The sequence below is a fragment of the Hemiscyllium ocellatum genome, chromosome 10 (assembly GCF_020745735.1).
Source record: "Hemiscyllium ocellatum isolate sHemOce1 chromosome 10, sHemOce1.pat.X.cur, whole genome shotgun sequence".
In the NCBI taxonomy this organism is placed as follows: Eukaryota; Metazoa; Chordata; class Chondrichthyes; order Orectolobiformes; family Hemiscylliidae; genus Hemiscyllium; species Hemiscyllium ocellatum.
Genome location: NC_083410.1, coordinates 11,863,119 through 11,890,641, shown reverse-complemented (window position 1 = coordinate 11,890,641; position 27,523 = coordinate 11,863,119). Strand labels below are relative to the sequence as shown.

The following is a 27,523-nucleotide window of genomic DNA, read 5'->3' as shown; positions in this document are numbered from 1 at the left end:
GCAGAAGTCATTTTTTTCTCCCCCCAGTGGAATGTGGGCATCACCAGCAAGACCAACATTTGTTGACAATCTCAACTTATCTTGGAATGGAGTGGCGTGCTCAGCCATTTAAGAGGGCAACTATTAGTCAACCACATTGCTGTGGGTTTGAAGTCATATGTAAACAAGACTGGGTAAGGATGGCAGGCTACCTTTCCTAGAAGACATTTGTGAACCAGGTTGGTTTTTATGGTAATCAACGATAGCTACATGCTCACCATCATTGAGACTAGCTTTCAATTCCAGATCTATTAACTGAATTTAAATTCCGTTTAACAGAACCTATCTCACCAAAGCATTAGTCTGGGCCTCTGGATTATTGGTTTAGTGACATTCCCATTACAGCATCAATGTCCCACTAATGAGAAGGGACCAGTGATGGAGGAGGTAGTTACCTGTGGGTGTGTGGTGAGCAATGAGGATCCAGACACGTAAGCCACTTTCTCGTAGTGCGACTGGATGATCCAATTGGAGCTGCCCAAACAGTAGCCTGAGCTGAGTGGAGTGATCTGTACTGCACCGAAAAGCTCCTGATATTCCACAGAAAAGAACAGAACTCAATTAACAGCATAAACAGTTTTCAGTCAATTACATAAATGATTTGGATGCGAGCATAAGAGGTACAGTTAGTAAGTTTGCAGATGACACCAAAATTGGAGGTGTAGTGGGCGGTGAAGAGGGTTACCTCAGATTACAACAGGATCTGGACCAGATGGGCCAATGGGCTGAGAAGTGACAGGTGGAATTTAATTCAGATAAATGCAAGGTACTGCATTTTGGGAAAGCAAATCTTAGCAGGACTTATACACTTACTGGTAAGGTCCTAGGGAGTGTTGCTGAACAAAGAGACCTTGGAGTGCAGGTTCATAGCTCCTTGAAAGTGGAGTCGCGAGTAGATAGGATAGTGAAGGCAACGTTTGGTATGCTTTCCTTTATTCGTCAGAGTATTGAGTACAGGAGTTGGGAGGTCATGTTGCAGCTGTGCAGAACATTGGTTAGGCCACTGTTGGAATATTACGTGCAATTCTGGTCTTCTTCCTATTGGAAAGATGTTGTGAAACTTGAAAGGATTCAGAAAAGATTTACAAGGATGTTGCCAGGGTTGGAGGATCTGAGCTACAGGGAAAGGCTGAACAGGCTGGGGCTGTTTTCCCTGGAGCGTCAGAGGCTGAGGGGTGACCTTATAGAAGTTTACAAAATCATGAGGGGCATAGATAGGATAAATAGACAAAGTCTTTTCCCTGGGGTCGTGGAGTTCAGAACGAGAGGGCATAGGTTTCAGGCGAGAGGGGAAAGATATAAAAGAGACCTAAGGGGCAACATTTTCATGCAGAGGGTGGTACGTGTATGGAATGAGCGCCAGAGGAAGTGGTGGAGGCTGGTACAATTGCAACATTTAAGAGGCATTTGGATGGGTATATGAATAGGAAGGGTTTGGAGGGATACGGGCCAGGTGCTGGCAGGTGGGACTAGATTGGGTTGTGATATCTGGTCGGCATGGACGGGTTGGACCGAAGGGTCTGTTTCCATGCTGTACATCTCTATGACTCGATGCTCATCTTGAAATGAGCCTGCTCCCCACTCACTTTTGAAAGCAATGATGAGTTAGTCGGTCCACTAAGATAGTCAACTTTGGTAGGCTATTCTACCATTGGATCTTCATCCAAAATCCACATCTACATGCTTCCAGCAATGCTCTTTTTGATGGCAACTAATGTTTGGCAGACTTTCTTCTCCTTCCATTAGTGGAAGGATGTAGAGGGCAGTGGTGTGATAGTAATTACCTGATAGATATCAGTACTAATGCTGAAGGCCTCATTCCTGATGAGAGAATCTGAAATGTTCTACTTGATTTCAATAGAAAATTGATTTCATAGTTTCTAATAGAAATAAACATATATGTAGGGAAAGTAATTTTGTATTTTTAACCAATTTCTATGAACATTTTTCATTATAAACTTGTACATCTACGTTTACATGGTAAACTGGTCACACTTACTTACATCTTCCTGGAAGTGGAAGTGATTCAACACAATCACTGGTGGGATGGTTTGACAACAGTGTATACAAGTAGAATGCAGTGTAAATGTTGATATGGGAACTTCTAATGTAAATGTGTAGAAATAAGGACAGAATTTACATTACTCCACACAATAGTGGGTGAAATACATCAGCATATCCTGGTCCAACAATTCTCTTTTCAATTGATGATTATATTTGGTTTTGACTCCAACTGCAGAGTAGACCAGACAACACATTCTCCAAAAAACCTCTAGAGGTGCATGCATCTATGTTAAAGGAACTATAGAAGGGCAAAATGTTATCACATTGAATCAGGCTTTTTCATTAAACATTTCCCACATCAACTATCATTATACTGTTCAGGATCAAGCCTCGGTGCTGTAAACCTCTCCCAATTCTGTACACATCGCTTGTGCGCAAAAACATTTCTATTTATCAACTAACAATCAGGAGAGAAAATATGCATAGATCTTGTTTTTGTTTGATCAAAATATTCATCTAGTCAAGGCTATCATAGAGTCATAGAGATGTACAGCATGGAAACAGTCTCTTCGGTCCAACTCGTCCATGCCAACCAGATATCACAACCTCAAGTCCCACTTGCCAGCACCTGGCCCATATCCCTCCAAACCCTTCTGTTCATACACCCATCCAGATGCCTTTTAAATGCTGTAATTGTACCAGCCTCCATCACTTCCTCTGGCAGCTCATTCCATACACACACCACCCTCTGCATGAAAACGTTGCCCCTTAGGGCTCTTTTATAATCTTTCCTCTCTCACCCTAAACCTATGCCCTCTAGTTCTGGACTTACCCACCCCAGGGAAAAGATTTGGCTATTTATTCTACCTATGCCCCTCATAATTTTGTAAACCTCTAAGGTCACCCCTCAGCCTCTGACACTCCAGGGAAAGCAGCCCCAGCCTATTCAACATCTCCCTATAGCTCAAACCCTCCAACCCTGGCAACATCCTTGTAAATCTTTTCTGAACCCTTTCAGGTTTCACAACATCTTTCCAACAGGAAGTAGACCAGAATTGCACACAACATTCCAACATTGGCCTGACCAACATCCTGTACAGCCACAACATGACCTCCCGACTCCTATACTCAATACTCTGACCAATAAAGGAAAGTATATCAAATGCCTTCTTCACTATCCTATCTACCTGCGACTCTACTTTCAAGGAGCTATGAACCTGCACTCCAAGGTCTCTTTGTTCAGCAATACTCCCTCGGACCTTACCATTAAGTGTATACGTCCTCCTAAGATTTGCTTTCCCAAATTGCAACACCTCGCATTTATCTGACTTTTTATAGATTAGATTACTTACAGTGTGGAAACAGGCCCTTCGACCCAACAAGTCCACACAGACCCACCGAAGCGCAACCCACCCCCCTACATTTATCCCTTCACCTAACACTATGGGCAATTTTGCACATCTTTGGACTGTGGGAGGAAACCGGAGCAAACCCACGCAGACACGGGGAGTATGTGCAAACTCCACACAGACAGTCGCCTGAGGTGGGAATTGAACCCGGGTCTCTGGCGCTGTGAGGCAGCAGTGCTAACCACTGTACCACCGTGCCGCCTACTCCTCAGCCATTGGCCCATCTGATCAAAATCCCGTTGTAATCTGAGGTAACCTTCCTCACTGTCCACTACATCTCCAATTTTTATATCATCTGCAAACTTGCTAACTACTCCACTGGTCACAGGTCTCCAGTCTGAAAAACGCCCGTCCACCGCCACCCTCTGTCTTCTACCTTTGAGCCAGTTCTGTATCCAACTGGCTAGTTCTCCCTGTATTCCACAAGATCTAACCTTGCTAACCAGTCTCCCATTGGGAACCTTGTCGAACATCATACTGAAGTCCATATAGATCACGCTCACCGCTCTGCCTTCATCAAACCTCTTTGTTACTTCTTCAAAAAACTCAATCAAGTTAGTGAGACACGATTTCCCACACAAAGTTATGCTGACTATCCCTAATCAGTCCTTGCCTTTCCAAATACATGTAAATCCTGTCCCTCTGGATTCCTTCCAACAACTTGCCCACCACTGACATCAGGCTCTTTAGCTCCCTGGCTTGTCCTTACCACTTAAATAGTTAGCCAACCTTCAGTCTTCTGACACCTCACCTGTTGATGATAGATAGATAGATATATATTTGGGGCCCAACAATCACTTCTCTAACTTCCCAGAGAGTTCTAGGGTACACCTAATCAGGTCCTGGGGATTTATCCACTTAAGCATTTCAAGACGTACGGCACTTCCTCCTCTGTAATATGGACATTTTTCAAGATATCACCATCTTTTTCCCTACATTCTATATCTTCCGTGTCCTTCTCCACAGTAAACACTGATGCAAAGTATTCATTTAGTTTCTCCCCCATCTCCTGCGGCTCCACACAAAGGCTTTCTTGCTGATCTTTGAGGTGCCCTATTCTCTCCCTAATTACCCATTTGTCCTTAATGTATTTATAAAAACATTTTGGATTCTCCTTAACTCTATTTGCCAAAGCTATCTCATGTCCCCTTTGTGCCCTCCTGATTTCCTTAAATATATTCTGACTGCTTTTAGGATTCACTCGATCTATCCTGTCTACACCTGGCATTTTTCTAAACCAAACCCTCAATTTCTCTAGTCATCCAGCATTCCCCGTACCTTCCAGACTTTCCTTTCACCCCAAAAGGACTATACCGTCTCTGGACTCTCGTTATCTCATTTCTGAAGGCTTCTCATTTTCCAGTCGTCTCTTTACTTGCAAACATCTGCCCTCAATCATCTTTTAAAAGTTCTTGCCTAATACCGTCAAAATTAGCTTTCCTCCAATTTAGAACTTCAACTTTTAGATCTGGTCTATCCTTTTCCATCCCTATTTTAAAACTAGTAGAATGATGGTCGCTGGTAGCGAAGTGCTTCCCCCCCCCCACTGACACTTCAGTCACCTGCCCTGCCTTATTTCCCAAGAGTAGGTCAAGTTTTGCACCTTCTCTAGTGGATACATCCACATACCGAATCAGAAAATTTTCTTGTACACACTTAACAAATTCCTCTCCATCTAAACCCTTAACACTATGGCAATCCCAGTCTTTGTTTGAAAAGTTAGAATTTCCTACGTAACCATCCTATCATTCTTACAGATAACTGAAATCTCCTTACAAATTTGCTTCTCAAATTCCTGTTGACAATTAGGGGATCTATAATATAATCCCAATAAGGTGATCATCCTTTTCTTATTTCTCAGTTTCACCCAAATAACCTCACTGGATGTATTTCCAGGAATATCCTCCCTCAGCACAGCTGTAATGCTATCCTTTGTCAAAAATACTGCTCCCCCTCCTCTCTTGTCTCCCTTTCTATCCTTCCTGTAGCATTTGTATCCTGGAACATTAAGCTGCCAGTCCTGTCCAACCCTGAGTCACATTCCTGTAATTGTTTTGATATCCCGGTCTCATGTTCCTAACTATGCCTCGAGTTCACCTGCCTTCCCTGTTAGGCCTCTTGCATTGAAATAAATGCAGTTTAACTGATCAGTCCTATCTGCTTTGTCCATGCTTGCCCCAACTGCTTGACTCGCTTGTTTTCTCAACCATCCTATCTGATGGAATTTGCAACGACATGTTTTGCAGATGTACTCCACAGTAACATATAAACTCTCCCTAAACTCCCACATCTGACAAGAAGAGCATATCACTCTACTAAAGGCCATTTTTGCTTCTACAGTCTACAGACCCAAAAAATAGTATCTTCTTATTCCTCTACAGAACACTGCTCTAGGCTAACTTAATACTAATGACTTCAGAGACACATTGAAAGTAGTTGTGGGATTTACACGTCAATGAGTCGAAACCTGCAACTCCACTCCAAGCGACCAAAGACCCAACAGCAATCCAGGTCCACTCAACACATCACACCAGCTGCGCGACACCTTAATCTTCCACCACAAATTCTGTGTCCCATGATCCTGCCCCACCAGCCACCTGACAAAGGAGCAGTACTGCAAAAGCCCCCACTTCCAAACAAACATGCTGGACCATAACCCAGTGTAGCATGATTTTAAACTAAATATATTTAAGCTAGTTTTCAAAACCGTAACTGATTATCTGTGTTGATCAGATGGAATCATTTTCACCGATAGGAATTTAGTTTCTTACAGAGTCATACAGCACGGAAACAGACCCTTCAGTCCAAATCATCCATGCTGACCAAGTTTCCCAAACTAAAGTAGTCTCACTCACCTGCGTTTGGCCCATATCACTCTAAACCTTTCCTATTCATGTATCTGTCCAAATGTCTTTTAGATGTTGTAGATGTATCTGCATCCATCACTTCCTCTGGCAATCCATTCCACGCATGAACTACTCTCTGTGTGAAAATGTTGCCGTTCTTCTTTTCGAAGAACACAATGAATTTACATAAGATAACATAATCACTTTGGAAGTTTTTAAAAATACTTTGATGGGATGTGGGTGTCACTAGTAAGGCCAGAATTTGTTGCCTACCATTACTTTGTTCTTGCACTGAGTGGCATATTGGGTAAATTCACAAGACAGTTCGGAGTCAACCACATTGCTGTGGGTCTGGAGTCACAAGTAAACCAGACTGCATAAGGATGGCTGATTCCCATGCCTAAAGGGACCTTTGAAAACCAGTTGGGTTTTTACAACAACTGATGGAAGCTAGTACAATTACATCTGGACGGGTACACGAACAGGAATGGTTGACAGAGACATGGGCCAAATGCTGGCAAAACAGCACAAGATGAGTTTAGGATATCTGGTCAGCTTGGATGAGTTGGACCGAAGGGTCTGTTTCCATGCTGTATGACTCTATGATAGCTTCATAGCCACCATTACTGAGAATTGAATTGAAATTCCACCAATTTCTGTGGTGGGACGTGAACCTGTGATCCCAGAATATTGAAAACCAAAATAACTGCAGATGCTGTAAATCAGAAACGAAAACAGAAGTTGTTGGAAAACTCAGCAGATTTGGCAATATCTGTGAAGAGAAATCAAAGTTAACATTTTGGGTTCAGTAACCCTTCCTCAGAACAGGTTCCAAGGAAGGGTTACTGGACCTCAAATGTTTACTTTGATTTCTCTTCACAGATGCCATCAGATCTGCTGAGCTATTCCAGAATATTAAACTGGCTTTCTGGATACAAGACCAGTGATGTTACCACTGTGCTGCTCTCTCCCCAGAAATAAACCTTAAAGGAAAAAAACACACAAAACTCCACAACTACTGGAAGACAAAACTTAAAGCAAAATACTGAGGTGAAACGGTTTACCCAAAGTATTGACCGAACTGTTGACAATTTTGCTCTGCATTCTCACCATTGTGTTTCCTCCACCCAGTAAGTTTGAATGATAAACAAATACTTACTATTTTCTGAGAATACCCTACGAGCTGAACCTTGCTTAGGGCCAAGTTAACCTCTGGCATTGTGTAACAACGCTTCCATGTTAAAACTTCGACAGCATCCTTTAGAGGTGCAGGTAAGTGCCTGGAAGCAGGAACAGGATAGACAATGAATAATAATGACAGGGAATTCAAGAGACACCTCTTTACCCAGAGAGTGGTTAAAATATGGATTTGCAACCACAAGGGGTAGCTGAGATAACAGCAATTTCCATTGAAGGAGAAGCTTGAAAACAATGAGAAAGGAACAGAAGGATATTTTGGTGGAGTTACACAAAGATAGTTGACTGAGGCTCATGAGGGCGAAGTACAGTGCTGAACCATTGTACTGTGCAAAGAAAAATCACGTCCACACAAAGGAGCTCATTACTAAAAGTAGAATATGAGTGATTAGAAGACTGGTAGCAATAAATAAGAATCCAGTCTCTGTCTCACCCTCTCTGTGCTAGACAGACTGCGGCAGTTAGACACAGAGCGAAAGAGGGAGGAATAAAAATCACTGGACTCAAAATATTAACTTTCCCTCCTCTCCAGAGATGCTGCCAGCCCTGCTGAGCTTCTTCAGCAATTTCTGTTTTTGCTTCAGATTTCTTTGTTGTATTTCACAAATATCTAAGACTCTTTTTATGTAAAAGGTTTCAATTGAACATCGCTAGCCAAGAACACAAGTTAAATGGAACAGAGATTTAAGATAGTGTGGGAAAGATGCAAATGAGTTGACAGGAAGATTCCCAGGTTGAGCCACGATCTTATTGAATGATCTATTCCTATTTCCTATGTGGAACCAGAAACAATGATTTCAAAAGAATGTTGGGTGACAACTTACAGCACTATAGGCATTGAGTCAGGAATGGGACTGGAAGGAGAAAGTGAGGACCGCAGATGCTGGAGATCAGAGTCGAGAGTGTAATGCTGGAAAAGCACAGCAGGTCAAGCAGCATCTGAGGAGCAGGAGAATTGATGTTTCGGGCATGATTCCTGATGAAGGGCTATGCCCGAAATATCGATTCTCCTGCTCCTCGAATGCAGCCTGGTCTGCTGTGCTTTTCCAGCATCTAGACTCAGGGATGGGACTGAGTGGACAGCAGCTTATTTAGAACAAATAGCACCCTTCCATCTTCCAAATGACTCAATGAACTCACTTCCTAATGAAAAAGGGAGGGAGGGAAAGAGGCATGGTTAAGATGATGTTGGGAGCTGGAAGTTCCTCACATGCAGTAGCCTATTCAAACTGGAGGCAGTGTTTACAGCTGACTTTACAGGTCTTGGACATTTTCTGTTGGCAATGACAAGACAGGCCACACCTTAAAAAATGACAGACATCCAAGAATAGGGCATGACTACTTAGTGACTATTCAATTGCATATTAAACAGCAGCCTTGGACAATTTCAACCTATATTTTTGCTGCTGCAAACACACAGAATTAGATTAGATTAGATTACTTACAGTGTAGAAACGGGCCCTTCGGCCCTACAAGTCCACACCGACCCACCGAAGCGCAACCCACCCACACCCCTACATTTACCCCTTACCTAACACTACGGACAATTTAGCATGGCCAATTCACCTGACCCCGCACATCTTTGGACTGTGGGAGGAAACCGGAGCACCCGGAGGAAACCCACGCAGACACGGGGAGAACGTGCAAACTCCACAAAGTCAGTCACCTGAGGTGGGAATTGAACCCGGGTCTCTGGCGCTGTGAGGCAGCAGTGCTAACCACTGTGCCACCGTGCCACCCACAAAAACAAGAGGAAATCCTGTCTCACACTGGCACTCATCACATATAGTTGGAAAAATGGGATGATGGCATCACTGGCAAGGTCAGTATTTATTGCCCATTCCGAGTTGCTCTGGAGGTGGTGGTGATTAGCTACCTTTTTGAACTGCCCCCGTCTATGTGGTGTAGACACACTCACAGATCCATTAGGGAGTGAGTTCCACAATCATGATTCACTGATGATAAAGAAATGGCTTAAAGGTTTCCAAATCAAGATATTGTATGGCTTGGAGGGGAGGTCACAAATTATGATGTTCCCCTGCTCCTGGTATCATAGTTCTTCTCAATGGTTGAGGTCATGGCTTTGGGATGTACCTCCTTGGGGAGTTACTGCAGTGCGCATTATAGATAGTACAGTACATACTACAACCGCTGTATTTATGTGGCTGATCCAGTTAATCTTTAAGTCCATAAGTGTTATCGGTAGCCATTCAGAATGTGTTGGGGTACTCCACGCAATTTTGCAGGCATTTCCTCACTCAATATTCCTAATATTAGAGTGTCTTTTCATAACCTGCTCACCTAAAAATTAAAAAGTGGACAAAGAACACTTGTAAAATGTAAAGAGAAAAAAACAATAACAGTTTAATTCAGCTCATTATTTAACCTGAGCATTTCCCGATTCTTCCAATAGGTGGCAGACTGTGGCTTTGGTACACGCTCCATAAAGTTGACCAGCTCTTCCATGAGAAGCCTGTTGAGAATAGGAGAGGAGAAAAAAAATGTATTAACTATTGAAACGATGATTTTACTACAATGGAAATGCACTGAGCTGCAGTGGCCACACACCACTGTGTTATCAAAAAGTCATCAATTTAAAAATCAAGATAGGTCATAGACAAGGGATGAAATGAGTTAATCATAGAATCATAGAACCCCCACATCGTGGAAACAGGCCCTTTGGCCCAACAGGTCCACACTGACCCTCAGAAGAGTAACCCACCCCCCACCCCATTATCACACATTTGCACCTAGCCTACACATCCTTGAACACTATGGCCATGCTAAATTGCCCAATTCAACTAAACCGAACATCTTTGTGATTGTGAGAGGAAACCGGAGCACCCAGAGGAAACCCATGCAGACACGGGGAGAATGTGCAAAATCCACACAAACAGTCACCCAAGGCTGGAATTGAACCCGGGTCTCTGGCACTGTGAGGCAGCAGTGCTAACCACTGAAACACCATGCCTCTCCTTTAAGTTATTAATTATACGAAGTAAAATGTAAAAATATGAAAAGAAATGAAGAGTGTAGAATAAAGCCCTGTTCATTTGATTAAGATCTTTATAGTTTCAAGATTCAGAGTTAACAGACATTAGATTTAATCATTAAAGGGAGAAGATATGTTCCTATATTTTGTTTTTACACATCTTAACTAGCTAGGATTCCATAGCTAGTAGTGATTGAGAGATGTGTAGCTAGTAAGTAGTGAAGCTTGAAGTTCAACAGTGATCTTGTGAAAGAACAGCAGAGAGCAGCACGTCTGTTCTCAAGTGTCTCTAAAACTGCAGATGTGTCAGGCATTGGGGTCACAATTAGGGCCAAGATTATTTTGCAACCCTATTTCTGAACACTATCAATGGCTTTACACATTACTGCTTTGTGAATGTGCTTAACTGTGCAGGCAACCCATATTACAGTATGGGATAAGTAAAATAAAATTATGCATGTTTCTCCTGCAGGTTCAGGCATTAGGGATCAACCCTAAAATTAACTTACTCATTTAGGTGCCATTTGTCTTGTGTGCCTGTTCAGTGCTTCTGTATTTTACCTTGATTTACCAATATATTGCTGGACAGCCAACATTGGTACTTTGGGGAAAGAGCAGTGGACTGGGACTAACTGAATTGTTCTTTAAAGGATCCAATACCAACTGGATGGGCTAATGGGTCTACTTCTGTGCTGTATGATTCTATGTTCTAAGTCCCCTCCATGTCAGTTATTATCCTCCTCGAGACACTTATATCACTGTACCTTCATCACCACTGGGCAAAATCCTGAATCTCCGTTTTTAACAGCACTGAAGAGACACTTCCTTTACAATTCTCATCACCACCCTCTTGAATGAACAATAACTGTCAGTAATGCCTTTGATTCTCACATCCCAAGAATAAAGTTTAAAAGTAAATAGTGATCCACATCAGATCAATTATTAGAATAGTTCAAGGATTATCAGGAAGGCAGAATAAATAGATCTACAATGATTCTGGTTGTAGTTTATGTATTTCTCTTCAAGATCTCGAATGAAGTGAAATTAATTGCTTTTTAAAAATTGCTCCAAAAACTAAAAAGCAACACTTCTCCAACGCTTTTTTATACTGAACTTGAATCTCCCTCTCTTCACTTGTACTTCTTTCCACTTACTTTACTAATCTGTGTCAAATCAAGTATCTCTGACTGACTTTTGGAAATACACTCAGAGTTGTTACAGCCCAGAATTCTCTATGGAGACTTAGTCATTGAGAAGTTCAATTCAGAAATTGATAAATTTCTAGATCTGAATGACAGCAAGGATAGTTGTATCCTTGGACAAGCTTTCTTGGACTCTTCATGCGGTGCACTGATTACATAGGCCCAACAACGTCTCTTCTTCCTCAGGCAGCTAAGAAAATTTGGCATGATGGCAAATACCCTTGCCAACCTTTATAGGTGCACCATCGAGAGCATTCTGTCTGGATGTATCACTACCTGGTATGGCAACTGTACCATTCAAGATCGGAGATGGTTACAGAGAGTGGTGAGCTCGGCCTGGATAATCACAAAGGTCAACCCCCCCATCCAAAGAATCCATCTACCAGGCCCAATATCAAGGAAAGGCCACCAGCATTCAAAAAGGTCCATCTCACCCTGGCAATGTTTTTCTACAACCTCTACCATCGGGAGAAGGTGTAGAAGCCTGAACATACGCACCAGCCAGTTGCGAAACAGATTCTACCCTACTGTTGTTAGAATACTGAATGGACATATAAACTCTTCACATTCACCTGTACCTAAGTTTTTGTTTTTGCTGCTGTTTACCTATTATTTACTTATCTATGCTACTTAACTCCGTGATCTGCCTGGATTGCTTGCAAGACAAAGCTTTTCACTGTGCCTCGGTACACGTGACAATAAATTCAATTCATCTAGAGAGCATGGGAAAGTGGTATTGATATATATGATCAATCATAGTTTAGAATGTTTTGAGTGGCTGAATGGTCTATTAGTCCTGTGTGCCTAAAAAGAGCCCATTTTGTCTGTCAGGTGGATCTGGAATCATATGTAAGCCAGATCAGGTAAGGATGGCAAATTTCCTTCTATAAAGGCCATTAATGAACAGATTTACAGCAATTGCTTGTAGTATCATGGTTACCATTGCTGAGACTAGTTTTATACTCCAGATTTATTCATTGAATTCATATTTCAACCATTACTTGGTGCCCAGAATTGGACTCAATACTCCTGCTGAGGCCAAGCTAGTGTTTTATCAAGATTCACCGAACCTCCCTGGACTTTGTATTCTGTCGATGTTTAGAAAACCATTAATCCCATTTGCTTTGCGAACCACTTGTCTGCAATCATCAAAACTTTATACAAAACATTTCTCTGTTCCTGCATCCGTTTTAAAATTGTTCCAACTTGGTAAGGGTGATGTTTCCATACATGATGGCCTTCAGATAAACATTACGTTTATCCTGCAAGTAACACTTGAATGGCACTTTTGACAGCGTTACAAAGAGGAAGACTCTGCACATGGAATAGCATTATGGTCACAGTCAGCATTGTCAGGAACAAATGGAAAGGTATAAAAGGTGAAATGAGAAAATTAAAAAATCAGAAATGCTTACCTTCCAATCTGCATTGTGGGTTCAGTGGAATAGACTGTGCCAGTGAAGCCAGTGTGCTCTGTAATATATGGCAATGCCATCATACAGTGATAATTTGATATCAGGATCACATCTACAGTGGAGAGGTCCAACAGCTCTGTCTGTAATGGACATTACAAACATTTAAGAGGATTGCAGCCTTAAAGTGAAACAGGCTCAAGTGTAACTATCATTTGCATACACAGAAAGAGAAGGAAATATGCTTAAGATCATGCACTCTCTCAATCTCAGGAAATCGAAATATTTTATGTTTAAACCAAGTTGCTTTGTCACTCTGGCTGCACGATCTATAACAATAACACTCATGGTTTTCAGAACTGCTAGAGTCATTGTCACCAATGTACTGATGTCAGACTGATCGGGTGTTGACGCTCTGCAGCTTGACCCAAGAAAGGTATACTGTGTCAAGGAAGCAAATACATGAATGGCAGCTGAGATAAATTGTTACTGCTGGAGAAGCCAGTGCCTGAATGGGGATCCATCATTTTATTGCTAGAGGCTGTATGAACGGGAGTCTGCTAATTTTACTACCAGAGGTACCAGTACCAACAGAAATGGAACACTGCATAACTCACATTGAACTACAAGCACAGTACCTTAAGTCAGAGGCTGTTGGATTTCAGATATTTTGGGTCAGACAGTTCAGGCATGGACAATTTGAGTCAAGATTAGAGTGGTGCTGGAAAAGCACAGCAGGTCAGGCAGCATCCGAGGAGCAGGAAAATCGACATTTCCGGCAAAAGGAATTGCTGATGAAGGCCTTTTGCCCAAAAAGTTGACTTTCCTGCTCCTCGGATGCTGCCTGACCTGCTGTGCTTTTCCAGCACCAATCTAATCTTGATTCTAAACTCCAGCATCTGCAGTACCCACTTTCGCCATGGATAATTTGAGTCAAGCTTGGTTCAATATAGTTAAGAATAATTTGAAGAATGGGATAGAGCAGCAGGTGAAGATGTTTGCTCATCTGTAGCTATATCATGCAAAATTGCTAAGATACATTGTTAAGAAAACAATTACTCAATTTATGACTGATCTAAAAAGGTTTTCAGACAGCTCCAGTGGTCAGGTAGCTTGATTTTATGTACTCTACTCTACTGCTCCTTCTGAGGGCTATTCAAACACAAGGTTTTTTTTTTACCTCTGGCAGACAGAACTCTGGCACAGAGTCAACGAATACTCGTCCAGCACAATCTTTCAGCTCCTAGAATGGAAACATTAGATCACCACTGTTAAAACAATAAGCAAGAAATTACAACTAATTAATAAATTGCTTATGAAGGAGTGAAAGAAGACTTGTACCATATTCAGAGTTTAAACGCCTCACCATGGGATGTTCCAATCTCAATCTCCTATGTCAGGTTAGAGAGTTGAGGTACAGTGAGAGGCTGAATAGGCTGGAGCTATTTTCCCTGGAGCGGAGGAGGCTAAGGGGCACAGATAGAGAGTGAATAGCCAAGGTCTTTTTTCCCCCAGAGTAGGGAAGTCCAAAACCAGATGCATAAGTTTAAGATGAGAGGAAAAAGATTTAAAAAGGGAACTAGGGGGCAACTTTTCACACAGAGGGCAGTGCGTGTATGGAATGAGCTGGCAGAGGAAGTGGTGGAGGCTGCTACAATTACAACATTTAAAAGGCATCTGGATGAGTATATTAATAAGAAAGGTTTAGAGGGATATGGGCCAAATGCTGGCAAATGGGATTAGAATAATTTGGGATATGTTTGACATGAACGAGTTGGACTGAAGCTCACCACCACCTTCTCATGGCCAAGCCCCATGAGTAAATAAACAAAAATCATTGAAGAGGCTGCAAAGGAGATTTACTGAATGATACCAGGAATGAGGAATTTTAGATACAAGGAAAGATTTGAGAAATTGGCCTTATTCTCCTTACAACAGAGATTAAAAAGTGACCTTATTGAGCTGTTTAAAAAATATGAACAATTTTGACAGGGTAAAGAAGGGTATTCTATTTCCACGACTTGCTATACCAGTAGCTGGGGGGGGGGCACAATTTCATGATGGTCACCAAGACAGCTAGGAGTGAGATGAGGAGAAACTTCCCGACTCAGAAAGCTTTCAAGAATTAAAATGCACTGCCTTTGAGAGTGGAGAGTGGAGGAGTTGGATTTCCTAGGAGGTTTCAAAAGAGAACTGGATGTATATTTGAAAATGATGAATTGATGGGGCTATGGGTTACAGATGGAGAACAGGACTAGCTGGGTAGCTGTTTTGCGAGCCAGTACAGACACAATGGATCGAATGACCTCCTTCTGTACTGTAAAATGCTATGATTCTATGTGTAGAGGTGTAAGAAGTGGGAATGGGGAGTGTAAGAGTTTCAAGCAATAGTGTTATAGGCTGATAGTTCATTGTTATTAGTGTGTGGTTAGAAATTATTTATTTTTAATAAATAGTCTTGAGTCCAGAAACCTGATCAGTGCTTTTTATTAACTTGAATCCAAAAGACAGGTAAATTGGGGACTTTGACTCAACTTTTAACTTTTGGGCTCAAGTATCAGTGCACTTTCCCAAGTTTGGCGTGACAAGAGATTGAAGCTCTTGCTATGATTATTTTAAAATAGAGAGAACAAGAATCTGAGTATTGGATCAATACGTAATAAAAGATAAAAGGTGAACCGGCCATGCTAAATTGCCCATGGTGTTCAGGGATGTGTAAGTTTGGGGGATTAGTCAAGGATAAATATAGGATATTAGGGGACTGGGTCTGGGTGGATTACTCTTCAGAGGGTCGGTGTGGACTTGTTGGACCGAAGGGCCTGTTTCCACACTGTAGAGATTCTATGAAACGCCAAGTTTCGCATTGCAAATAAGGCACTGCATTGGATTATCTGCAGGTCACACAGTTATCCTTGAAGGGGGGGACAGAGAACAAGAGGGGACAACAAAGGGAGATAAGTGATACTGAGAAAGGCAAATATATTATTTACTGCAACAGAATTGTGAACAATTATAATCAACATTCAGAAGAACTTATACAGTCATACTTGTACAGTGAAGTTGTCCTATTTTACCTTTTCGAGCATGGCGTTACCATCTTTTGAAATCCAGCCTGGGAGCTTAGAAAGTCTTGGGCTGGGGGACAAAAAGAAACATGGCCTTAAAAAAAAACTTTGCTGCAATCAAAATGTTTTAAATCGCTATTGGGATGCTGCTTCAAGGCCTTTTAATACAGTACACGCACTGACCGTAAAATGAACTGGCCAAATCATATATATAAAGGCAGTTATAAACATTATCATGATGTGGAGGCTAGTGTCGGACTGGGTTGAACAAGGTCAGAAGTCAGAAAATACCAGGCTATAGTCCAACAGGGTTATTTCAAATCCCAAGCTTTCAGAGCATTGCCCCTTTGTCACGTCAAGTAGAGGGACAATGCTCTGAAAGCTTGTGATATCAAATAAACCTGTTGGACAATAAATGTTACCATGCAGTCAGAGACTGGGAATTCTGTGGCAAACACCACCTCATGACTCCCTTAAGTCTATGCGCCATCTATAAAAATCACAAGTCAAGATTGTATTGGAATACTCTTGACAACTCCAGCAACATGCAGTGTGAGACACCATCCAGGACAGCCTGATTTTTTTTCATTCTGTCATGGCACCTGGGCATCACCAGCAAGGCCATCATTTGTTGCTGATCTCTAATTGCCTTTGAACTGAGTAGCTTGTTCAGTTCATTTAGGAAGGCAGTTAAGAGTCAATTGCATGGTTCTGGTGTGGAGATAAGGGAAGGATAACAAGATCACTGTGATCTTTTGGTATTTGTGTGGTCACCTTTTTTTTCCAGAACGTTTCCCCTGAAATAGGCTTGGATTTGTTAAACATTCCTAATGGGCTGTTAGTGTCATGAAGCACGAGGCTCAGTCGCTTTGTGATTACTTGGGACAGCAACTAGTCTCTGCCTGTTCATCATTCTATCCATTCTCACACACAAGCCTAGCCAGTAAAGGCCACATTTAGGAGAAGTGGTGGAACTTCACTGCTGAAGGCAGGTCCATTTCTTGCAAAATAAAAGATATTTGTCCACATGGTGCAATTCAACTGAAACAGCAGCAATATCAGGCAGGAGCAGGGTTATTTTGGGGTCTAACTGGAAGTGATGGAGACAGGAGAGACAGGATGAGTGAAATTGAACAGATTTCCATTATTCCTTTTGAAGGCATTCCAGAGCACAGTGGATTCGGCCCAACCAGCAAGCTCTGGTTGGTCAGTTACTTCACTTTATTGTTCATTTGCCTCCCAAAGTTACTCCCTACTCTCTTCAGGAGGTTAGATGGAGCATTCTCCTTGCTTCCCATTTTGTACTAGCATTTCTTGCCCTCGTACGTGCTGGTGCCATGGTTCTGTCACAAAGGACTGAACGCCAAACTTTGCCCCTGAAGACTGGTCCAGCTTTTGCAAAATGAAGGCAGTTTTGTCCAAGTAGCAACAACTTTAGGCTCATGTTTGTGGTGTATTGGGGGGAATGGATGCGAGAGAGACAGGATTTACAGACTTTGCAATTGTAAAAATCTGTAGTGATGCCCCATAACTCCAGTGATCAGATCAGCAGCAGGAACACAGGTTAGTTTTGTTATTCGGAGCCTAGGGTCACTGATGTTCCATCCTTATCATTACCCCAGTTTAGCTCAGATAATTTGGCAGAAACTGCAGTTTTAACCTAGGCTGTTTTTGGTATATATATATATATATAGCAACTTTGCATCAAGCGGTATATTTGCAGAACAATGAATAGTCTGTGGATCATAATTTTAAATGTTACCCAATGTTAATTGATACTATTACTGGTCAAGTCAGATCCTAGACAGAAATCTGACTTGTTGTATCATATTTCGGTTTTGTTCTCATTTAGTTTTTAAACAAGTTGGTCTCTCATTGAAATATAAGCATGCGCTATTCCAGATTTGTCATTCACAATAAAACAAGTATGCTAAGCTAAAGGAGTAGAATTAAAATAGAATAAACTAGACCATTTACTTAGAACACAAGATTTGACATTAAAGATCTTGAAGCACCCAAATACAATGCCATCAATCCTCAAAACACACCCTTACAGATCCCAAAACATCCCTATATGATACCCATAAAAATCCCTTGTACAGTACTCACACCAGAAAATCCCTTTCTCTAACACATCAATGGGTTAGACTCCAATTCTCAATCTGGAAAAGCTTCTTCCTGGAGCTATCACTCACCTTAGCTTAAATATTGTCAGCTTCAAATAACCTCTTCAGAGTTTTATCAAAACACTTCCAGTGTGGAACCATCACTAACTCCTTACTTTAAGGTAATCTAGTGTTAGCAAATCTAATTATCTTCTCCCTTTCATGAGAGCAACTTTACACATGGAAACTTCTGCAGAACCAGCCAAAACAAAATAAATCTGAACAAAATCTCTCTAAGCATTTAAATGTTTACCCTAACCTTAAAAAGGACAAGTCCAGAAATTTCTAAATGAGTTCTTGAGGCAATCTCTTGCTAGGTTGTAAATCCTCTGAAGGTAAATAAAAATTACTGCCTGGAACTAGCCCTCACAAAACAGTTAAAACAAATCACCATTGCTACAGAAACACTCAGGTTAATTATTAACCTTTCAGACACACAAAAATCCCTAAGTTAATAAATCAAAATCCAAAAATCAATATTTAAGTTGAAAGATATGAGCGATGTCTTTAAATGCCAATCTAAATCACACTAGAAATATTGAGATATTCAATAGGACACACTTACCTGTGGACAAGCGGCAAAGGTAAGAAATGAAGGGCCGAGGTCATGTCTAACCCACAGTCGAGCATAATGGTGGTTGATTTGAACTTCAAGACATTGCACGGCAATGTTGGATGACCAGACAAGCAATACTGAGGGAGGAAGTAAAAGATAAACATTTCACATAGAAACACACAAACATGTATAAAGTGTTTCACAATGTCCAATACCATTTGAGACTTGTCAGATTCTGAAGCAGTCCGTGGCCATATGTAGCAGACCTGGACATTATTCAGCATTGAGCTGACAGGTAAGTAGTAATTAAGTACTGTGCCACACAGTTTCAGACAACAACACCCCCAACCAGAGAGAGTTTAACCATCTTTCCTTGGCATTCAATGGAATTACCATCACTGAATCTCCCACGATCAACAAACTGAGGTAGGGTGGCCAAAGTTTACTATTGACCAGATACTGAACTGGGGGAGCCATATTGCTTTGATCACAGTGAAAATGAACAATCAACATTCAACTTCCATAACCTGAATTTAATACATGAGATTTTCACAAACTAAAAATTGTTTTAAAAAGGTCACTGCTGAACTACATTGGCTGCTGTAATCACCTGACAACTTCAGGCAACTGACATGAAATATACCAAACTATCTGTATTGAAAATACCACTTTTAGTCAAGATGCACTGAAATTCAATGAGGTATCAAGAAATTTGCATCTCATGTTTTACTTGCATTTGCACGATAATTGTACATGTTCAGATGAAATGTCGCCCACAATTATCCAGTTTGGAATGAAACAATGACAAATACACCAACATCTGCAAAGGAATGTATATCAAAAGCAGCTTTTGAGCAAAGAGAGAGAGAAAAAGCAATGCACACTAATAATGGCAAATATACTGCAAGCTCTTCTCTCTCTCCATTCAATTTCAATCCTACAGACAGATGTTGATGAACAGGAACTCCGAAAACTGATTCATTGAGCATTCAACCTTGAAACATTTGTTATTGATAAAGAAATATAACAATAGCTAAACAGTTCGACTCTCACAACTCAGTGAGTCTTAAAATCTGGAACTGCATTTGCCTTTACCTTCCCATCTGTACTACAACCCTCTCCCTGCCCTCACCTTCTTTGCACAGACAAAAAACAACTGCAGATGCTGGAATCCAAGGGAGACACACAGGATGGTGGAAGAACACAGCAAGCCAGGCAGTATCAGGAGGTGGAGAAGTCCTGAAGAAGGGTTATACCTGAAACGTGGACTTCTCTACCTCCTGATGCTGCCTGGTTTGCTGTGTTCTTCCAGCTTCCTGTTTGTCTACCTCACCTTTTTTTGCAAGCTCTGTATTTGTGTTCCTGTTTAATGTCATGCCTTATATTTTTCAGGATAGTAGGTAACAAAATGCTCTCTTGCACGCAAGAAAACTTTGAAATTCGCTCTCCATCATTCTCAATCTGGTTAACTAAATTTGATTAAGTGTGGTTGCTACATGCTTCCAAATAATCTAAAAATTGTTGCAAATGATCATGAGTTACAAAAGAAAGAGTGGACCTATCACCTCTTCTCACCTAGCTATAACAATATTAATACTGTGGCTACAAGGGCACATCAGAAGCTGGGAATTTGGTGTTGAGTAACTCACTCACAAGCTTCCCAAAGTCAGTCCATCAACTACTTGGCTCAAATCAGGAATGTAATGGAACACACTCTCCTTGCCTGGAAGGAGGCAGTTTCAATAACACCATCTAAAAGCAAGTACCCACTGAATTGGCATACCTTCCACTATCTTCAACATTTATTGCCTTTCATCTTGGGCAATCCCTTGTATTCAAGGTGATTTCCTTCTGATTTGGTTCAATTAGTCTTGGGATGGCTGATTAAACCCATCTGCAGGCTCTAACACATGTTCGACTGGTGGTGAAGTTTTGAGCAAATGACACACTTTGGAATTTACGCATTTTTTCCAAAGTCTTCACTCGACAAAGTCTCTCGGTGTTCCATGCCTTTCTAAAAAAAACTTATCTATTTTGGTGTGTTACAACCCAGGGGCTCCCACTAGTCAGCAGAGATCTTTTCAGTACTGCTTTGAAGCCATCAGTGACTCTTAAAAAAAAGGTCACTACCCCTACCATCAATATACAGTAGCAATAGTGCATAGCATATACAAGATGCACCGTCGCAATGTAACAAGGCTTCTTAACAGAACCTTCTAAACCTGCAATTCCTCCCAATTTGGACAAGGGCAGCAGGTACGTGGGAATATAACCAGCTTTCAAGTTCCACCTCAAGCCACACATAGATTTGATATGGAACCATATTGCCATTCCTTCATAGTCAGAGTCAAAGCCCTGGAACTCCTTTCCTAACAGTGCTCTGGGTGTGTCTACACCAGATGGACTGCAGTGGTTCAAGAAGGTGACTCATCACCACAATTACATGGGCAATTAGAAGAGGAGCAAGAAAGGCTGTCCTTCCCACCAACACTAACATTCAAAGAAAGAATTGACAAAGCACAGAGAAAAAATAATTGGCTCCATTTAAAGTGGTCACACTGCCCACTGGCACACTCTGAATTTAGTCCCCTGCTTGACAGCAACATGCATGTTATACAGATTTTATAAAAGAAAATAATTTACTGCAGGCAGGCAGGAAGATTTTATCCCTACACCTGCCTCATTAAAATGCTTAAAATTTCCCAGTTATTAAAGTTTCTTTTTTCTCAGCCGCCATCCAGTCACTTGCTGCAGTGACTGTTAGATGGCAATCACCAAACCATATGCATTTTATGTCAACAATTTTACTGAGGAGGCAGGCAAAAATAATGCCAAATCAAAGAAGAAAAATATTAGATGGGCTTGGTATGCCAGATCACGTCCTAGGCAGCAAAAAGCATTGCCCTGGTGTGGGGCAAGGGTGCCCCAGTCAACCTTTAACCCTCGATTAACATCACTAAAACAGCAATGATTGCACTGAATGGTGGAACAGGATCATTAGATGATATAGCCAGTCCTGCTCCTATAACCTATGTTCTTATCTGGCCATGATCACAATCCTGATGGTGGGATCTTGCTGTCTACAAATTAGTAACTGCCTCTCATACATTACAACCAGTGATTGCACTTCAAAACTCTTGTATTTTGTTTACAGGGTGTGCTGATATTGTGAAGACAGCTACATAAATCCATATCTTTCTTATGCTGTACATCTCTATGACCCTTAACGAGAAATAGCTGGATACAAAATTTGTGTGCACACATGTTAGAAGTGGGAGTGAATGGGAAGAGATATTATGGACTCTATTCCATGGATAGGTTCAGAGGCACATTTCTCATCCTTTTTGGTGAGAATAGATTAAAATTCAGGAAGGGAGAAAGAACGTTGTAATTCGTCAAGCAGACACCCCAAAGCATCCATAGGCTCCCAGGAACCAGAGCAGAGGGTAGAAGACAGTAAGGACTGCAGATTCTGGACGCAGGAGTCAATAGATGTGAAGTAGGAAAAGCACACTAGGCGAGACAGCATCTGAGGAGCAGTCATGATTTGGAGATGCCGGTGTTGGACTGGGGTGTACAAAGTTACAAATCACACAACACCAGGTTATAGTCCAACAGGTTTAATTGGAAGCACACTAGCTTTCGGAGCGTCGACCCTTCACCTTGATGATGGAGCGAATGCTCCGAAAGCTAGTGTGCTTCCAATTAAACCTGTTGGACTATAACCTGGTGTTGTGTGATTTTTAATCTGAGGAGCAGGAAAGTCAACGTTTCAGGCCGAAAGACATCCTGCTCCTCGGTTGCTAAGTGACCTGCTGGGCTTTTCCAGCTTCATATCCACAGGGCAGAGGGTATCTGCCTCCAGCAGCTTATTCCAGACGTTGATTGAAGCACAGACGTTCACATACTGTAAGTTGAACACAGACATAAAAGTAGTTATAATATTCATACTGACTTCAAATTCCCAATTGGACTGAAGAGTGCATTCGCCACCATTCCACAACAAGTTCACCTCCCACACCGTAAATACAATGAAAGGGGTTGAAATACAGACATAAGATCAATCCTCACCAGCTTCATCTTCCCTTTCAAGCAGCACAAACCGTTTCCATGGAAAACCTTCCCTTCCAGCTCACCCCGCCGCCACGGCCCGGGAGGTCAAATGTCAGAGGTCGAGGAGGGGCGGCCGGCGCCGTTGGTTCGGGGAACGCGCGTGAGCCGCACGCCTCTTGCGGTCGCAGGGCCGCCCGGGAGTTGTAGTCCGAGCGCCGTGCGGGCGTCTCGTGTTGGAACCGGATCAGAGACTACAAGTCCCGGCGTTCCGCGCGATGGCGCCTGCGCCTGTGTGTGTCCCGTCAGGGCTGGAGGGCGGGGATGGGGTAGTGAGGCTGAGGGAGGGACGGGCGGTGAACTGGGCCTCCCCGCCTCCTCCTCCTCCTCTCTGTGGGAGTTTGATGTTGTTAATCATGGCGGGTCTGAGGCAGACAAAGGCGCCGAGACCCGCTCCTGAAGTGCAGATTTAAAAAAGTTTCTCGCGTCGTCCTTTTTAAAAAGAAAATTTAAAAATATAAGTGAAAGAGCCACCTTCTTTTTGGGCAAGAGAAAGCACCCTGGTTATGTTTAAATGGATAAGGCTATTTCCAAGAATCACCGAGGAAGCTGAGAAGGTGGGAAGTGTTTAAATTATGCTTGACGGGGGCTGTTTGTTTATGATTTATTTTTGTTAAGATTTGCGGGAAGTAATTGGTAAGTCTGATCTGTTTATGTCAGGCCAATGTACAGAATGTTTTGTTTTGTATAAATACTATTAATGTGTGTGTGTGCTCATCGTGCAGAGAATCAACTCAGCTAGTTAACAGAACTAGGTAAAAACAATGACTGCAGATGCTGGGAACCAGGTTCTGGATCAGTGGTGCTGGAAGAGCACAGCAGTTCAGGCAGCATACTGCTCCTGGGATCTTACTGCTCCTCAGATGCTGCCTTGAACTGCTGTGCTCTTCCAGCACCACTAATCCAGAACCTGGTTAACAGACCTGTCAAATTTCAAGGAACATGCAGAGATTTATGAGAAGAAAGGCAACACTGTAGTAAGCACAAGCAAATGTGGTTTTCTTTTCCAGAGTGTGATGCATCAAAATAATGAATTTTACTGAAAATAATTGTGACTTAAATTGTGAGGTGTTTTTTTTTGCATTTGATCTTAATGGCACTTTGAATTTAGAAAAGATTCTCCTTCAAGGCTGTCTTGAGGGTTATGCAGGCAAGTTAAGTTTCCAATTTTTTTTGTACTACAGTCTCCCTATTGTGATTACTTGTGGGCAAATTTCCATATGGAGGCAAAGCACATGAATTAAGTGTAACTGAGTCATTCCAGTCTTCTGTACTTGAAGGATGGTATATTCTCATGTTATCAGTGCTTCTTTAGGGTCAGGTAAATATGATAATGATCATAGGTGGCCTAATATTCTTTAGCTGTGGCTTCTGAGTTTCTATGTTGTATGATTTGAACTGGAGTTTCTTTTTTTTTACATATGCTACAGAATGAGCCATAGCTCTTGGATCGCTTGTAAGGTGAAAACTATACTTGCTATCACTGTTCCATGTAAAGTTTAAGGCTGTACATTGGCATGTTCCTCAAAGCAGAGATTTTCAAGGATCAGGTTTCCAAAAAAAACGTGATTTTTTAACACAACTAGATATTTTCAAATGTGCTGAACAATGCTTTGGGATTACATCTTATGCATGTTCTATGTGTCATTTTTTTTAACCTATATCAGGGACTTGTGCAAAGACAATAGCTGAATACAGTGGAGTTCTTAAATTGTGAGGCAGCTGTGCAAACTTGGCTATGAATGGGGTAGTAGTGGTTGTCACATGTGGCCTTGTTAGAATGTCTGAAAGTACTTGAGTGAATGAGTGACAGAATTGGATCTGCCTCATTTAAAAGGGAACTTTTCAGCAAGCTGCATGAGAGATTTTTTTTAGACTCTGCATGGTACCTCTTGGAACACACTACAATTCCAAGTTCACTGCTCAGCCTTAATTCTGTAGATAGGAAAGCATTGAAAAATTACTTGTACAGAATTGCCTGATGCTGATTTCAGCAGAAGTATATTGTCTTAGTCAAAGCTTGTGAAAAGGATTTGAGATTATTTTTCTTTTATTGGCAACAATCAGCACATAAATATAGCCAGGGATGAGCAAAGACCATTCAGGAATTCAATCCTGAACTCATCAAGCAGATGGCTAATGGCATCTTCAATTCCACCATATCTTCAACTTCAATCTCGTGTGCTTGATAAATTTGGAGATTTATTATATGAATGTGGAGAATCTTTGGCTAATGTCTTTATTGTATGCCTGAGACTTTAAACTGGGGCCCATCTGCCTCTCAGAGGAGTAAAACATCTCAGTGCTATTTTCAAGGATGGTGAAGTTATCTCCAGTGTACTGACCAATATTTTATCAATCACCATTACAAAAACCCAAAGCCTTTCATCCTTTTGCGGGGGTGGAATGGGGAGCTTGCTGCGTACAAATTAGCTGCACAGTGTTTTGGAATGTCATAGAGTCATGCAGCGTACAAATAGGCCCTTGGCGCACTCTGTCTATACCAACTAACAAACTCCAAACTATACTGATCCCATTTACCACATTTGGTCCATAGCCTACTATGCCCTGGGATTTTAAGTGCTTAATCTGAGGTGCTGAAAAATGCTATATGTAATTTGTTGCAATTGAAGTCTGATGAGTGTTCTCAGGAGCTTCAGCATAGCCTCTGAATTTATGCCCCATCTTCTGTTAATACATTTCAATGTTTAGCTATTGAATTATTTGTTCATATTTTCTCAATATTAAACTCCTCACAGTCAGGTTGCCTCCATTGAAAATCATTCTTTCAACCAAAACTTATTTTGTGTATGATATTAAGTTCCTTTTGCTGTTAACGTGCACAATTATGAACTTTTTGCAAGACCCTAATTGCATTAAGCAATTTTTTTCCTGAAAATGTAGCAAGCTGATAACTTCTTCCTTTATCCCTGCAGCATAGTGTTTGTACAAGGATTCCTGTGACCAATCTTTACTTCCTTCAAGTAGCATTATGCCTCTTACAAATGCACAGTTTCCTATCCCTTTTTTTATCCAGTCTCTTATCCAGTCCCACAATCTTCTCAGGATTTCCATGTATTGTAATTGAACTAGTATCCTTCAATTGGGAGTCTGTAAACTCTTTTCTGGCAAATGCAAAGCTTGCATCACACAGTACCTCATTAAGGTTTTCTAAAATGTTTCACATCAATATGCTTTTGAAAATGTAGCCACTGTTGTTTTAACTGCAAGCACAACGGCCAGTTTATACATAGCAAGAGCACACAGTCAGTGAGACAAATTATGTACTTTTATTGTTCATGGAGAGAGTAATGTTGGCTAGCCAACAGGAGAACTCCCTGATCTTTTAATCACGACATGGGACGTTCTGTATTCCTGAGACCTGTGTTGAGGTGGCAGAAATGATCAAAGGTGGAAAAAAGGGGATCTTTCTTCAGATTTTTTTTATTGCTGTTGGCTGAACCTTGAGTTTAGCCTTTTTTTATGAAGATGTGATCCAAATATTAATTAATTGGATGTCTCTAGTTATATACCTTGAAATTGTAAAGCTATAGACTGACTGCACCAGCAACAATATTGCATTCGCAAAGAACAGATTTCGATGGGAACATACATCTACAATAATTCCAAACAAGTATCTCAAATCCTGTGTATATGATCTGAAAACCCACTAGGAGGCCTATTACCACACATAGAGGGTTCTGAAAGAAGACTTTATAATTTATCATGTTTCCTGCAGCAAAGAGTTTCACCTGGCTGAAACTGATCCATAAAGCCATCTCTGCCATGAGTTTGTGTGTGCAAAGTGACTTTAGCTACGAATCAATGTTTGGGACAATGTGAATTAGCCTTTTCTCCTGAATCTAACTGTCACTTGGCTGAAATATAAGATAAACCCTGCAGAGTCTTATATTTTTCATCAGACCTGTAGGTGGTGTGAGTCTTAGTTTTCTAGAAAGGTAGTGTATATATTTTCATAGTTTAAAACTGTTGATAATCTTGCTTGAGTGGGTGTTGTTGCATATGAGTCTTGGTCCATTTTCATGAAGGTGTTTAAGAATTAATAATGTTAGTGTTTGTATAACTATGACTTATAAACTGGTAAAGGCCTCCTGAAGTATTAAAGGAAGTTTATTTATATGGTAGGGGTGTTTGGTAAGAAAAATAATTAAAAGACATTATCCTAAAGACAAAAGCAAACTAATCAAGGAATGGCTTTAGCTTAGCAAAACCCAGATGAGAATGTGTATAAGTTATGAGCAGATAGGGAAAGAGTAATGTTTTGGGTTTGATGATCTCAACCCCCTGGGAGGGGTCTCTCTGTTCCACGATCAGTCAAAGAAACAACAGGAGTACGGTCTGTTCAGCAAGATTTCACAATTTATTACAACGCCGGCCACGGGTTTGTCCAGCAACATAGAGGTTAAAAGCTTCTGTGTTCGTTGGAGAAACTGCTCAATTTCAGTTGAAACAAAGGCAATTTTTGTTTTTTTTTAAAGAAATAGTACAGTCTTAATTGCAGAGTA

At 41.3% G+C, this 27,523-nt stretch overlaps 2 protein-coding genes across 7 annotated transcripts in view; one reads left to right on the top strand and one right to left on the bottom strand.

Moving 5' to 3' along the window:
* ints9 (integrator complex subunit 9) overlaps nt 1-23,083 on the bottom strand; it is a 34,280-nt gene extending 11,197 nt beyond the window's left edge. The window contains exons 1-8 of the mRNA XM_060830796.1: nt 22,959-23,083; nt 18,897-19,024; nt 16,176-16,236; nt 14,282-14,344; nt 13,105-13,244; nt 9,882-9,968; nt 7,458-7,578; nt 435-569 (exon numbers count right to left, since the gene is read on the bottom strand). Coding sequence (XP_060686779.1) covers nt 435-569; nt 7,458-7,578; nt 9,882-9,968; nt 13,105-13,244; nt 14,282-14,344; nt 16,176-16,236; nt 18,897-19,024; nt 22,959-22,967 — 744 coding nt within the window. The 5' untranslated portion in view covers nt 22,968-23,083. The remainder of the gene's footprint in view (nt 1-434; nt 570-7,457; nt 7,579-9,881; nt 9,969-13,104; nt 13,245-14,281; nt 14,345-16,175; nt 16,237-18,896; nt 19,025-22,958) is intronic.
* A 255-nt stretch (nt 23,084-23,338) lies between these two features.
* The window catches only part of LOC132819650 (homeobox-containing protein 1-like), a 43,088-nt gene continuing 38,903 nt past the window's right edge, over nt 23,339-27,523 (top strand). For all 6 annotated transcript variants that reach the window (XM_060831262.1, XM_060831259.1, XM_060831260.1 and 3 more), the window contains exon 1: nt 23,339-23,554. Coding sequence is in view for 5 of the 6 variants with exons in the window: in XM_060831259.1 (XP_060687242.1) it covers nt 23,504-23,554 (51 nt within the window). In the remaining variant the exon portion in view is untranslated. The remainder of the gene's footprint in view (nt 23,555-27,523) is intronic.